Source organism: Prionailurus viverrinus, chromosome B4, assembly GCF_022837055.1.
Source record: "Prionailurus viverrinus isolate Anna chromosome B4, UM_Priviv_1.0, whole genome shotgun sequence".
Taxonomy (NCBI): Eukaryota; Metazoa; Chordata; class Mammalia; order Carnivora; family Felidae; genus Prionailurus; species Prionailurus viverrinus.
Genome location: NC_062567.1, coordinates 129,594,365 through 129,608,617, shown reverse-complemented (window position 1 = coordinate 129,608,617; position 14,253 = coordinate 129,594,365). Strand labels below are relative to the sequence as shown.

The window sequence follows — 14,253 nt, the reverse complement described above, 5'->3', positions numbered from 1 at the left end:
TTAACCGACTGAGCCACCCAGGCGCCCCATTTGCTGGTCCTTTAAAACAATCCACTGCGGGGGGGGGGGGGGGGCAGGAAATGTCCTATAAAATGCCAACTGCTATTGTGGGAACTTCTTTTTTTTTTTTTTTTTTTTTTTTTTTGCTCTTTATTCCTGCAAAATGATTCAGACGCCGAAGGAAAAGCGTCGCCCTGTACTGGGGCTTGAACTCCAAGAACTGTCCGCACAGATGTGCATCGTAGCCTCCACCTCAGCAGATGCTCGTTCAAATGCTTCCTGACTCTTGTCAACAGTCAGTCACCGTCTCAGGGGAGGAAGGCGACGCTGCCAGAGACGGCTGGGCTGGCAAGGAGGCGGCCCTAAAAGGTCTATTTAGAAGCTGGACCGAAATATGTTTGGCCGCCCTTGTCTATTTCACGTTGCGAGTTAAGTCGCAGCAAAATTCCTCTCCGTCCTGAATGGGCCTCGAGACGAGAGAGTGTCACAGAGAGAGATTAGGAATGCGGGGACATTGGCTAAGACCCCAGGTTCGACCTCCTCACCGGGGGTCCCCAGTAAGATAAGCATTTTGCCTGGCACCTGTCGCCGAGTACCCCCTCCCCGCCTTGGTTTTCCACCTCGTGACCCCTTCCCAGAGGCCTCTCTCCATCTCGGAACAACCCGCACCTTAGAACCCTTCTTTCTCACAGCAGCCCGCCTTCACCTCAGCGCCCGCCTCAGTGCCCCCGCTTTGGAGGCCTCTCCCTGACTTCAGCACTTCCCTCAGCTCCGGGGAGCCCCTCTCCTCAGCACATTTCTCCCCGCCTCAGAAGCCCTCCCTCACCCTAGGGAGCCCCCGCCCCCACCCCCCGCGAGAGGCTCCTTCGGTAGCCCCTCCTCCCCCATACCTGCCCCGCCCCGGACCCCGCCCACCGAGGGCCGGACCCTCCACCCCCTTGCTCTCTGCCCCCCGCCTCCGTCCCAGCCGCGTCCGGGGACCCGCCCACCGTGGACACACCCCCTCGCACTCCGCCCCGCCTCCACCCCGGCCCCGCCCCACCGTGGGCCCGCCCACTCCGGGCACGCGCCCGGACTTTCGTCGGTGGGCGCCAAACCCCGCGGTCAGCGACGCGCGGGCTGCGGCTCTCCGCTTTCGGGTTCCGAGTCAGAACCCCGGAGGATTCGAAAGCCCGGGCGGGGGGCGCGGAAGGGATTCCGCCTTGAAAACCTCGGGGAGACTGTGGGGTACGAGAGGGGTTTGTGGCAAAAAAAAAAAAAAAAAGGGTAAGCGCGTGAAGAATCTGAGGGGAAACCAAGGGTCCGTTTCTTTGGTGTCGCTTGGCGGTCGCCGCTGGGCCCCGGGCTCGTGACTTTGTGCGGCCCGTCCCCGCCCTGGGAGGGAACCGGAGGTGCGGAAAATGCCCGCGGGCGGCGCGGGGGTTTGGCCCTAACCCTGCTTTAAGATCCAGCTCTTCAGCCCATCAGTGGCCACTCGAGACAGAACCATCTTTTCGTTTTATCAAGGGGGAGAAGACACGGACGATTTTTTTTTTTTTTCCTCCTTCCATGAGCACAGCCAGTGTGGAATTTGTGGTGGTCATACACCTGATTTACCTATCCGGGGACAGTGTTCCAGAAGATTCCTTTTACGTGGTCTCCTCTTTACCTCAGCTATTTTGCTGTTTAGAGGTATTAGGTGGCAGCCGTCATACCTCTCTGTCCTTTCGTGGTTTGTTCCCCTTCTGCTGGACCCCACGCGTGACTCCGATGTGAAGCCAGAAAATGCAGTAGACCAAGAAAACGGATTGCTTGGGCTGCACTTCAGTCTCCAGTCATGCCCTGTAGATTCCTGAGATCTTGGAACGAACGCCACAGCGTTAGAGACTTCATGTAGCTGCTTATTGGTATCCTAATATTGGGTATCCACCATAATTGTACATCTTAAAAATAATTATGAAGCTAGCAAATACTATAAAGCAAAATGTGCCTAATGTCTTGTGAAAGAAATCTATTGCGAGAGATCCCGTTCATAATTAGGAAGCGGGAAGGCGTTCATCATCCCTGAGAAAAATAGATAATGTATTGACCGAGGGTAGACTAAGTTCTCGGAGCCAGGGAAGATTCAGGAAGAACGACATGAGGTCAACATTCCCAGAGCATTGTGAGCACAAACCTGAAAGGTTAAGTCGCAATGTGCAATACTAACTAGCAACCCAAGACGCACCAAAAAGGCATTATCAGACAGTCCTGATATCTGTGCTATAGGAAATCAAAAGATGAGGAAAAAGTTACCAGTTTTGAGGAAAAAGAGAAGAAACCAAGTCTCCCACCCTCACATACGTAATTTCAGGGGCCCAGCGAAAAGATGGGCCAGCCCAGTCATTCCAAACCAAATGTTTCCCTAATTGCTCTTCTGGTCCCTGGCGACTTTGAAATGAAGTCAAGGAGGCCTCCGGGCAAAGGCCCTTGGACTGTCTGATCTATGACCGCTTCTTGAATAGTATTTCTTTTTTTCCCAGAACTGATTCTTTTTTCTGCTTGCTCACCTTTCAATATGAAGGAGGATCAAGTTGTGCTGGAAGAACCAGGATTCCAAGATGAAGAGGTATGGCTAGAGTGTTGAACCGTGTAGACGTGCAGTCAGTCCACAAAAATGAAGTTCCTTCTCTGTTAGCTATTATTTTTAGAAGCTGAGAGTGGAAAGAAAGCATAGTTCCAGGGAGAGGCAATATTACAAATATGTGACAACTTGTTTGGCAAGGGATGCTAAGATTAGCTACTTAGCAACTAGCACGAAAGTATTTTAATAACCTAACAACTGGTGTGGCCATAATGGTAATCTTTGCATGCTGGTACCCAATAGCAGAGGAAGGAGTTCAAGGTCTGGTGGGGCAGAAAGCTGAGAAGACATATTTTAAAAGAGGTTAAGTGTTGTTCCATGCCTTTGGGTTAAGGTCTAAAAAATCTGGACAGGACAGGACAAAAGTATCGGGCTTCCCAGCCCTTTCAATGTTGGTGCACCTTCTAAGTCTATAGCACCGTGTTTGAAAAAAGCATATGGATCCTACCTCGATCTGTTTAGAGAAGTGGAATTGGAGGCGTTTTGGAGTGACTCATAATGCTGAATTAACTCTATAAAATATATGATACAGCTGGATATGAAGAATCAAAGCTCCTTTTTTTTTTTTTTTTTCTGTTGCATTTCCTTCAGGAATCTTTGTTTCAAGACATTGACCTGTTACAAAAACATGGGATTGTAAGTATTTTTTCGATGCTGTGTGAAATCCTCCAATTCAGGGTTTCTTAGCTTTGTCCCCATTGGACATTTGGGACTGGGCAGTTCTTAGTTGTGGGGGTTGTCCTATGCATCATAGGCTGTTCAGCAGCATCCCTGGCCCCTGACCCCTCACTACATACCAATAGCACCCCTCTAGTTGTGACCAACCAAAAATGTCTCCAGACATCGTCAAGTGTCCCAAGGGGGCAAAATGGACCCCAGTTGAGAACCCCTGGCCCAACGGGAGGTGTTCAGAGCTATCTACCCCTGTTTTCATCAACAAAAAATTCAGTTCTGTGGCAGGTGATTGGAGCAAATGATGATGACAGAAACCAGACTCGGAGTAACTAGATGAATTTCAACAGCAGTTCATTGATAGTAAAACTTCTCTGACATTTTCTTTTGAAGCCCTCACATTTAATCTCTTTCAGCTGGATTGAGAAAATAGGAGCAAGAGAAAATCCTGGCCCTTTGGCGATGTAGCTATTTGCATTCCCCAAGGGTAGAGGGAAAAAAATTTTAATTTTAAAAAGAACATATTCATAATGAAGTTCTCTAGAAGGAAAGCGCTGAACTGAGGGGGCGAACGTGTGATAAATTCGCTAGCTTTTCTACCAACAGACTTTTCTTTTGAATTCCTTGTTACATTGCCATGGTCTCACTAACATTCTCGGGAAATCAGGGCACAGCCAGAACATTTGGCAGCGTGCTGGGTATGTTCTACTCAGATATTTCCAGAACATTTGGCTACATGGTGGGTGGGTTCCACCTGGCTGCTTGTATAAAATTGGCATCGTGGTGGCAGGAGATGGACACAAAAGCACATGACATAGTATGGGAGCCTTGCAAGCTGGCATTTTATCAATCTGCTGCATCCATTCTTTTATTTACAGAATGTGGCTGACATTAAAAAACTGAAGTCAGTAGGAATCTGCACCATCAAAGGGATACAAATGACAACGAGAAGGGCACTATGCAATGTCAAAGGGCTCTCAGAAGCAAAAGTGGACAAGATTAAAGAGGCGGCCAACAAACTTATTGTAAGCAAAATCGATTCTTTGTTGTCTTAGCTTAGAAGGGCCCTGTGAGGGGCGCCTGGCTGGCTCAGTTGCTTAAATGGCCGACTCTTGATCTCAGCTCAGGTCTTCATCTCAGGGTTGTGAGTCCGGGACCCAGGTCAGGTGTGAAGCCTACTTAAAAAAAAAAAAAAAAAAAAAAAAGGAAGAGCCCTGTGAGACTCTATAGCCTTTCTCATTCAATGCTAGAAACTTCTGTAAATCACAATCTGTTATACTCCTCATGTTAACTTTTTATCACTTCAGTTTCAAAGTAACAGCAATTAATTTCTGACAGATTGAGACAGGGGTTAAGAGACTTCAATACTATAACGGCAGTTATTTTTACCACAACTTTCTTTTTTTGCTCTCTTTTTGTATTTTTTCTCCCTTTCTGTTTCTCTGTTTTAAGTCCTCTTTGGTTTTGCTTTGTCTCCTCAAGTAATATGTCTTTGGTTGTTTCAAAACACTCAGCACAAAAGAAATTGCACTCTCCTGGTATAAGCCAGTTGGTAAGAGAGCGTTGGGTTAGAAAAAGATTAGCAGTGTGGGTTTACCTGTGTACAGTTGAGATAAATATGACCAAGAAAAAAAAATGCTCAGTGAGGCAGATGAGCTAAAGCTAAGCTGAACTTGTACCTTGTAGCTGGTTCAGAGACCACGAAAGGCCCATGCAGCTAAGAGGTTCCAAGCAAAAACATACACCTTTGACACAACCTTTTGTGTAGAACTTTTGGGGACTGACAGAGACACTAACTCTGGAAACAGGAATGTGTAGAAAGATAGTCACCAAGTCTCTTTGCAAAAGAACAAGGCTCTCCATGTCTACATGTGTATATGAGGGTCTCATTCCCAGCAAGTCCTAGAAGCTCTCTTCACTGACAGCCATTTGGTTTCTTTCCCCAGGGGCAGTGGGGGTATGAGAGTGATGATGGTGGCAGTGTGGTCCTGAACTTGGAGAGGACTTGACCAAACTGCTCTGCACCCAGCTCAGTTGTTCTAACTTCTGAGTAAACTCAGGCAGTATACTCACAGGTCAATTCCACAACTGCCCTGAAGCAGTACCCAGAGTTTGGGAAACTGCCACTTGATAGCCCCTAGGCATTAGTCTTTTTTTTCTTTGCAAACTAAATCCCTTATCAAAGAAAAGAACCCCTCTCCTTCTTAAGCATCACTACTGTACCTAGAGTCTGCATCCTTTCTTAACTAAAGCTGTTTATTCTTAGAGATTTGAGAGGTACAAGGAGAGAGAAAAGGAAGTTAATTTCGTAGTACAGTGGTTCCAAATATTGGTGTGTATCGGAATAACCTGGAGTGGCTTCATAAAGAAAACATAAGCCCGGATTCATTGAAATAGGATAGGCCTGGGCTTTTTTTTACCCACCCCACCCCCCTTTAAGTTCTCCAAAATTTGAGAACCACTGTCATAGTATAAAACACAGAGGGAAATCCATTAGACCATGTCATTAGAGCACATCAGGGCCTAGTCTCACTAGTTCTTCTACTGCATCAGCTATAGCTCATTAATTCAGCAGATAAGTAGTATTCCTACCATGTGAAAGATAATGTCTCCTAAATAGTGAAAACTAGAATTTCTGTGCTCCTTGAAACTTGCCAAGCTGGGCGGGGGGGGGGGGGCATGATGCCATTCAATGAAATCAATGGAATCATTTAGTAAAATACCATTCTGCTTTATGACATAAATATACTTCATTTAAACTTTACAGCTACCCTATTAGAGAGACAGTTTCCTTATCCCCATTTGATCCAAAAGCGGAAGTTAAAGTATAGCCAGATTAAGTAGTTTACTCCAAATCATATAACTAGTGTTAGAGACATTTCATTTTTCTTAAATTTTTACTTATTTTGAGAGAGAGAGAGAAAGAAAGAGAGTGGGTGATCAGGGGAGGGGCAGAGAGAGAGGGAGAGAGAGAATCCCAAACTAGCTCCGAGCTCAGTGCCTGATGCAGGGCTTGATCTCACAACCGTGAGATCATACCTGAGCCGAAATCAAGAGTAGGATGCCCAACTGACGAGCCACCCAGGCTCCCAAGACATATTTTGAACCTAGATAGGATAGCTCCAGAGTCTGTTTTCTTTTTTTTTAATTTTTAATTTTAGAGAGAGAGTACAAGTGGGGGAGAGGGGGCAGAGGGGGAGAGAGAGAGAGAGAGAGAGAGAGAGAGAGAGAGAGAGAGAGAATCTCAAGCAGGCTCCACCCTCAGTGAGGAGCCCACTTGGGGCTTGATCCAACAACCCTGGAATCATGACCTGAGTTGAAATCAAGAGTCAGATGCTCAACTGACTGAGCCACCCAGGTGACCCCAGAGCCTGTTTTCTTAACTATGCTCTTGTGCTGCCTTCAAAGACAAATGAACTGTAGCTTGTATCAAACGATGACTCTGATAATCACGTGAATAGTTTTGGGCAACGTATACCCTTTTGAACCTTTCCTTTTGTCTTTCTGTAGGAACCAGGATTCTTGACTGCCTTTGAGTATAGTGAGAAGAGAAAGATGGTTTTCCATATTACCACTGGGAGCCAGGAATTTGAGTGTGTATCTCGTATTTTTTACAACTACTAGACACAATCTTCGGAATATAGTATTTCTTTTCTTGAGTTTGTTCAAAATAGCTTTTTCTTTTGAAGTAGTTTTTTTTTCCTCCTGAAAGGCTACTGAAGCAAACAAATTCCAAACGATTTGTAGAAGCAGGATTAAATTCCTTACAAGAAATTCAGATCCAAATTATAAGTAGTTTCTGAATCAGCCTGTATTTAAAAACCATTTTGAAAATCAGTTTAACTTTTCATTTCCTTTTCTTTTTGTTGATAAAGGCAATTCCATTTCACTTTGGGTTTTATTTAAAAATCAGTTGTTAGACTGAATATTTTAGAAGAAATAATTCAGGGTTGTTTTTGTTCTTTAGCATCAGCGGTTTTAACTTCCCCTTTTACTTAACTATCTCATGATTCCTGAGACGTAGTCATCATTTTCCTAATGCAAGTTGACTAGCATGTGTTTTTTTATTTTCCCTACCTTACTAGGCAGAATTACTAATTCATAAATTAGATGAGTGGCTAAGATTTGAACAAAAGCAGTATTTCCACAAAATATTCCTCAAAACCCTGGCCTCACAAGATACTCCAAGAAGAAAGGATTTCATAGTCAAATATTGCATCCAACTAATTGGATGTCTACTAGGCAACTCAGACTTCACAGATCCAAATCCAAACTTCTGATATCTGCCCCAGATCTGTACCTCTGAAAGCCTCCCTCATCTCAGATCTGCCTCTTTTCTGATCCTCAGAACTAAAATCTTGGTGTCATCCTTGGTGCTGTGTTTTTTTCCTTTCACTCCCTAACTCTTCCTCATTAACAGATCCTGATGCTCTACCTTCAACAACAAACCACCCAGTTTCTTCAACAAGTAAATCACAAGGAATCAAAACAGTCAGGAAGAAGACCCAGAGATTAAAAGAGATTTAGAACACCTTTTACCTAATCCCAATATGTGGATTTTATTTGGTTCCTGATTCAAGCACACTATAAAAAATAAGATATATATGAGACGGAAAATTGAACACTTACTAAATAGTTGATATTAAGGAATTACTACTCTTTTAGGTAATAATGGTACTGTGATTGATTATGTTAAGAATAAGAGTATTCATCTTTTAGAGATACCTACTGAGATATTTAGGATGAAATGGTATGTTGCCTAGTATCTACTTAAAATAATATGAGAAGAGAGGGAAGTGGTTGAAGGTTTATATGAAAAAAGATTGACATGAGTTCATAGTTGATAATAGTTGAAGCTAAGTGATAGGTACGTGATGGCTCATTATTATACTGTTTTTGTCTACTTTATGTTTGAGACTTTCCATAATAATGTTTATATATTTGTGTGTGTGTGTGTGTGTGTGTGTGTGTGTGTGTGTGTGCAGGAAAAAAGAGGAAATAAAAATTCTCACCACCTCCTCCACTGTTACTGTACTGGTTCAAACTACCTGTTAATATCTCCTCTTGAGTATTATAATAACTTCTAACTTCTCTCTTTCAGACCTTGCTGTTTGTTCTTCACACAGGAGCCAGAATGATCCCTTTAAAAGTTAGGTCAGATCATAACACTTCTCTGCCCAAAACTACTCCAGTGATGCCCGCAAAAGCCAAAATCCTCTCTAACTTCTAATCTAATCTCATCTTTTAATCTTTTTTTAGTTCGCTATGCACGAACTGTACTGACTTCTCTGCTATTCCTAGAACATGCCAGATACTCTCCTGCCTCAGGGCCTGTATACTTACCATTTCCTTTGCCTGGAACACTTTTTCCTCCTGTATCTACATGGCTTGCTGTCATTGCTTTCAGGTCTTTGATAAAATGTCCACTTCTCAGTGAGGTCTCTCATCACTTTATTTAAATATTTAAACCCCCTGCCTTCATCTTCTGTACTTCTTATCTCCTTTCTGGATCTAATTTTTATCCATACCATTTAATAATATCTGACATACTACATATTTTACTTAAGTATTTATTGCTATTTATTGTCTGTTCTCCCACTAGAATGTAAGCTCCACAAAGTAGAGAATTTCTGTCTTTTGTTCACTGCTTTACCCCAAGTGAATAAACCATCTCTAGCATGAACTAGGTTCTCAGTGAATATTTATTAAATGACTGAATGAATAAACAAATAGTGGATGAAATAAGTTGGTGAAGGGTAGTATACTATATATTACTCTTTTGGAGATTCACAGTGCACACTAGCCTATTAAAGGGTATGAAATCCTACTGTGAAACAAAACACCTCTTTAACTTAACATTGCCCTAAATTTAAAAAATCACAGGGGCGCCTGGGTGGCGCAGTCGGTTTAGCGTCCGACTTCAGCCAGGTCACGATCTCACGGTTCGTGGGTTCGAGCCCCGCGTCGGGCTCTGGGCTGATGGCTCAGAGCCTGGAGCCTGTTTCCGATTCTGTGTCTCCCTCTCTCTCTGCCCCTCCTCCGTTCATGCTCTGTCTCTCTCTGTCCCAAAAATAAATAAACGTTGAAAAAAAAAATTAAAAAAAAAATCACAGAATCTTTTTTTTCAAGTAACAGCTAAGGAAGAGTCTTTGGGAATTCCTACCCCAAAGTTAATTGGTCAAAATCAGGTCGGTCACCAAAACAACTTGACTCAAATAATAACTTGATATTCTCCAGTTGCTCTACCACATCCTGATTTAAGCAACGTTGGGCTAAAGAAACTATTACTGTCATAGTGAGTTTTCCGGTGTCCTCAGTATTGAGTTTTAGGCACAGAAAAGATTACTCAGGAACTAGGTTTTTAAAAATTAATATTTGACTTATTAACATGTTGTGCATTTTTCCTTAAGCTGCAAGTCCACTTATAGATCCAGCAAATTGTAAGGGGGCTTCTTTTTTTTTTTAATTTTTTTAATGTTTTTTATTTATTTTTGAGACAGAGAGAGACAGAGCATGAGCAGGGGAGGGGCAGAGAGAGGGGGAGACACAGAATCTGAAGCGGGCTCCAGGCTCTGAGCTGTCAGCACAGAGCCCGATGCGGGGCTCAAACTCACGGAGTGTGAGATCATGACCTGAGCTGAAGTCGGACGCTCAACAGACTGAGCCACCCAGGTACCCCAAGGGGGCTTTCATAACATGGTTAACTAAATTTCCTTAAACATTTTAGGTTATATTTGTGATTTTAATATATTTCCTTTAAGGACCTTATTGGTATAATTATTAAAATTTTCCAATTACCTGAATGTCTTTCTAAATCTAATAAATTAAACTTATAAGTATAATGAATCTTCAGCACTTTTAAATGTTCAGATACTTTGCATAAATTTAGTTATCAACTCATTTAGTCAATTAGAGGCTAATCTGTTCTAATAAAAAAGTCAAATTCTCTTAAACTTTAAAAGTTCTCAAACAGGGGCACCTGGGTGGCTCAGTTAGTTAAGCTTCCAACTCTTGATCTCTGCTCAGGTCTTGATCTCAGGGTCCTGAGTTCAAGCCCTGCACTGGGCTCCATGCTGGACATGAAGCCTACTTAAAATAATAATAATAATAATAATAATAATAATAATAAAAATGAAAGTTCTCAAATACTAAATATGTAGATTATTCCCAAATTTAATATGAAAATGGTCATCTGTGGGTGTGAGTTGTGGCTCTATTTTTAAATATCTAGCTTTAAAAACACTATTCCTATACTTAATTCTAAATTTTCTTGAGTTTCACAGTGAACAGTTATGCTATCCGAAGTAATTTGGGGTACCCTGTCAGGTAAACCTTGGGGTTACTTTTTCACCTGATTAAGATTGCATATCAACCAGAAATTTTGTCCTAGATTTTCTAAAGCCACAGCCTTTTAGAATTTTTCTCAAGGTGAGGAGGGACAAGTAAACCTCAATTTAATAGTTTATAGATTTATAGATCTTCAAGTGCAAGCCCTCCAAATGGGATGGTCTTTCAACCCATGGCCTTTAGATTCAAGTTATACAGGTGGTACCTAGATTTTTCTTTTTTTCATTAAAGTACATAGTCCTCATTAAATTTATGGGTAACTTCTGACATTGCCTCAGTTTACACTTAAATTGCCCTCTTAAACTATGTAAATATAAAATCTATTGGATTATCCATATCTATTAATGCTTTGTCTAATCTGTGATCATGTCTCAAAATTCATGCTAGTATAAACAGCGAAGTTTTTAAAAATTTTTTAAAATGTTTATTTTTGAGAGAGAGAGACAGACAGATGGAGCACAAGCTGGGGAGGGGCAGAGAGAAAGGGAAACACAGAATCTGAAGCAGGCTCCAGGCTCTGAACTGTCAGCACAGAGCCCGGCTGAGGGCTCAAACTCACAAACCATGATATCGTGACCAGAGCTGAAGTCAGACGCTCAACCAACTGAGCCACCAAGGCACCCTAAAACGACAAACCTTTTTAAAGCGCTCCTTCTGGGTCTTAGTAAACACAATATTTGTTGCATTTAATGAATGAATGACATAATGACTTAACCTTAGGTCTTTTCACATCAAGAATATTAAGTAGGGGCTTCTGGGTGGCTCAGTGAGTTAAGTATTCGGCTCAGGTCATAATCTCATGGTTCGTGGGTTTGAGCCCCATGTCAGGCTCAGTGCTGACAGCTCAGAGCCTAGAGCCTGCTTCAGATTCTGTGTGTGTCTCTCTCTCTGTTCCTTCCCCTGCTCATGCTCTGTCTCTCAAAAATAAATAAACGTTAAAAAAAAATTTTTTTTAAAGAATATTAAATACACTGAAACATTGGGTTACCAAATAAATGTATGCTGCCAAAATCTGACCATTATTCTCCTAACTGCTAGCATTACCTATAACACCTTTGAATATTTCCTATCCTGACATGTTCTTTTTTTTTTTTTTTTTTAATTTTTTTTCAACATTTTTATTTATTTTTGGGACAGAGAGAGACAGAGCATGAACGGGGGAGGGGCAGAGAGAGAGGGAGACACAGAATCGGAAAGAGGCTCCAGGCTCTGAGCCATCAGCCCAGAGCCTGACGCGGGGCTCAAACTCACGGACCGCGAGATCGTGACCTGGCTGAAGTCGGACGCTTAACCGACTGCGCCACCCGGGCGCCCCATCCTGACATGTTCTTCATAGAGTGGTTTGTGTGAAATAAACCAATCATGGTGACAGTCAGTGAATTCTCCTAATATCTATTTTACATACGTTTCTCCTTATATTTAAACACTGAATAGTCCCAAGCACAATATGAACAACCCAGTTAATAACTAAGACCGTTTATTCAAGCTTCAATTCAGTTGTAAAGAATGAGACTTAAGGGGCCCCTGGGGGGCTTAGTCTGACTTGGGCTCAGGTCATGATTGCATGGTTCCTGAGTTCAAGCTCTTGATCTGGACTCTGCTGTCAGCAAAGAGCCCTCCTGGATCCTGTCTCCCTCTCTCTCTCTGCCCCTCCCCTGCTTGTGTGCGTGCTCTCTCTCTCTCTCACTCTCTCAAAAATAAAATAAACGTTAAAAAAAAAAAAAGAAGAATGAGACTTAAAGCCCATTTCCTATTGGTATCCAGAAGTAAGAACAAGAACAGCAGGGCTTATATGTTGTTTTGTTGATCCACCCTGCCCACATGCAGCAGAACCTGTGGTCTAGACAGGAAGAGTGTCATCCATTCTGCCAAGAATTCCCATTCATGTTAGATGATAGATAGATAGATAGATAGGAGACGTATGATATGCTTTCTCCTTTCTTGATATTTCTATTTCTGTTCCTTTTACTAATGCTTACTTTCTATTTCCAGTAAGTTGCTAGGAGGTGGAATTGAAAGCATGGCAATCACAGAAGCTTTTGGAGGTTGGTAAAACCTTCGTATTTTGTTATATGAAAAGAAGTACACACACATGCATACATATATAATTAAACAAATAACAATTAGTAAATTGTATCTATTTTGAAACTTATGGTGAAGTCTTGGTTATACTACAGGATCATTCTGGGCAGCAGTTGAAACAAATTCCAACGTTAACAGATAGGTCTGGTTGGCATTTGTCCTCTTTTTCTCTGACTTCCCTAAAAGAGTAGACATTTTTTCTATCATTCCTTCAAAAGGTAGTTGAATACTGGGATCAATTTTATTTCTAGGATACGCATGTTCCATGAACGTAGAGAGTAGATTTTCTCTTCCCTGATCATATCTTCTATTTTTCTTCAAAACAATTCATGCATAGCTATTTTATATACTATGTCTGGCAATTCCAGTATCTGCAGTCCTTAGGGGAACAAAGTCGTTTTTTTTGTTGTTGTTGATGTTTCCGTCGATGTAGAGAAATAAATCTGGTTTTTGTTATTTCTGTTGACTGTCAGTCTTACTGGCTCACTCTCTTGTGTATTTACTGATATTTGTGACCTTATTGCCTGATTTTGATCTATGGGAGTTCACTGGACCTAAACTGGTGCATGGGGAAGTTTTTCTCTAGAAAGGATTTGCTTTTGTTGGGAGGTAGGGCATGCCACCAATCTGAGACTACTTCAGCTTTCCCTAAGAGGATCTCAGTGCAGTGGGAGGACCTGAGGCTCTCCTTCCTTAGTAGTAGGGTCTTAAACTTTCATTTATATGTCTAAAATGAAAAACCTCAGTATTTTTTTCCCTATGTAGTGAAAACTCAGTTCTTTCTTACTGTGTATTTTTTCCTGTGAGTCTCCTTTACTGCTCACACAATACACTTGACTTCTGACACTTCTGGTCACCAAATATATGGATGTTTTCCCCCACAACAGTAAGCAATTCTTGGATACCTGCAGGGTATCTAAGAACTCAACTCAATTCTGACACTATCTACCCAGAGATAGCATCAGATTCCATATGTTTACTAAGGGCTCAGTCCCATAAGAATCCCCTCCCCACCTGTCCCCTGCCTTCAGATGCCATTCACAAGCCCAGGTTATTACCTGCTTCTGACCAACCAGCTGTAGATCCAAGATTCCAACATCCGCCCCCTCCCCGCCCCCGGGGTTGATTAATTTGTTAGAGCAGCTCACAGAACTCGGGAAAACACTTACTTACATTTACTAGTTTATTAAAGATATGCTAAAGGATATGGATGAACATCAAGAGGGAAGAGATGAGTAGGAAAAGGTATGAGGGAAGAGGTGTGGAGTTTCCATGTCCTCTCCAGGCGTGCCCCTCTTCCAGCACCTCCATGTGCTCACCAACCCGGTAGCTCTGTGAACCCCATCCTGTTGGGACTTTTAGGAGGCTTCCTCACACAGGCATGATCAATTATTAACTCCACTTCCAGCCCTTCTCCCCTCTCTTCTCTCTAGAGAAGAAGAGTGCTGAAAATTCCAACCTTCTAATCATGGCTTGGTCTTTCTGGTGACCAGCCCCCATCCATCCATCAGAAGCCATCAGGAGTCCACCCAGAGTGGCCTCATTGAAAC

The 14,253-nt window shown here is 42.5% G+C and overlaps 1 protein-coding gene across 9 annotated transcripts in view; it reads left to right on the top strand.

Moving 5' to 3' along the window:
• Nucleotides 1-1,058: 1,058 nt before the first annotated feature.
• Nucleotides 1,059-14,253, top strand: part of DMC1 (DNA meiotic recombinase 1) — a 50,712-nt gene continuing 37,517 nt past the window's right edge. For 7 of the 9 annotated variants that reach the window (XM_047868289.1, XM_047868291.1, XM_047868293.1 and 4 more), the window contains exons 1-6: nt 1,059-1,227; nt 2,502-2,587; nt 3,194-3,238; nt 4,153-4,299; nt 6,785-6,867; nt 12,614-12,666. In XM_047868289.1, coding sequence (XP_047724245.1) covers nt 2,537-2,587; nt 3,194-3,238; nt 4,153-4,299; nt 6,785-6,867; nt 12,614-12,666 — 379 coding nt within the window. In that variant the 5' untranslated portion in view covers nt 1,059-1,227; nt 2,502-2,536. Of the gene's footprint in view, nt 1,267-2,501; nt 2,588-3,193; nt 3,239-4,152; nt 4,300-6,784; nt 6,868-12,613; nt 12,667-14,253 lie in introns of all 9 variants that reach the window. The other 2 variants (XM_047868286.1, XM_047868294.1) reach the window with 2 other exon arrangements.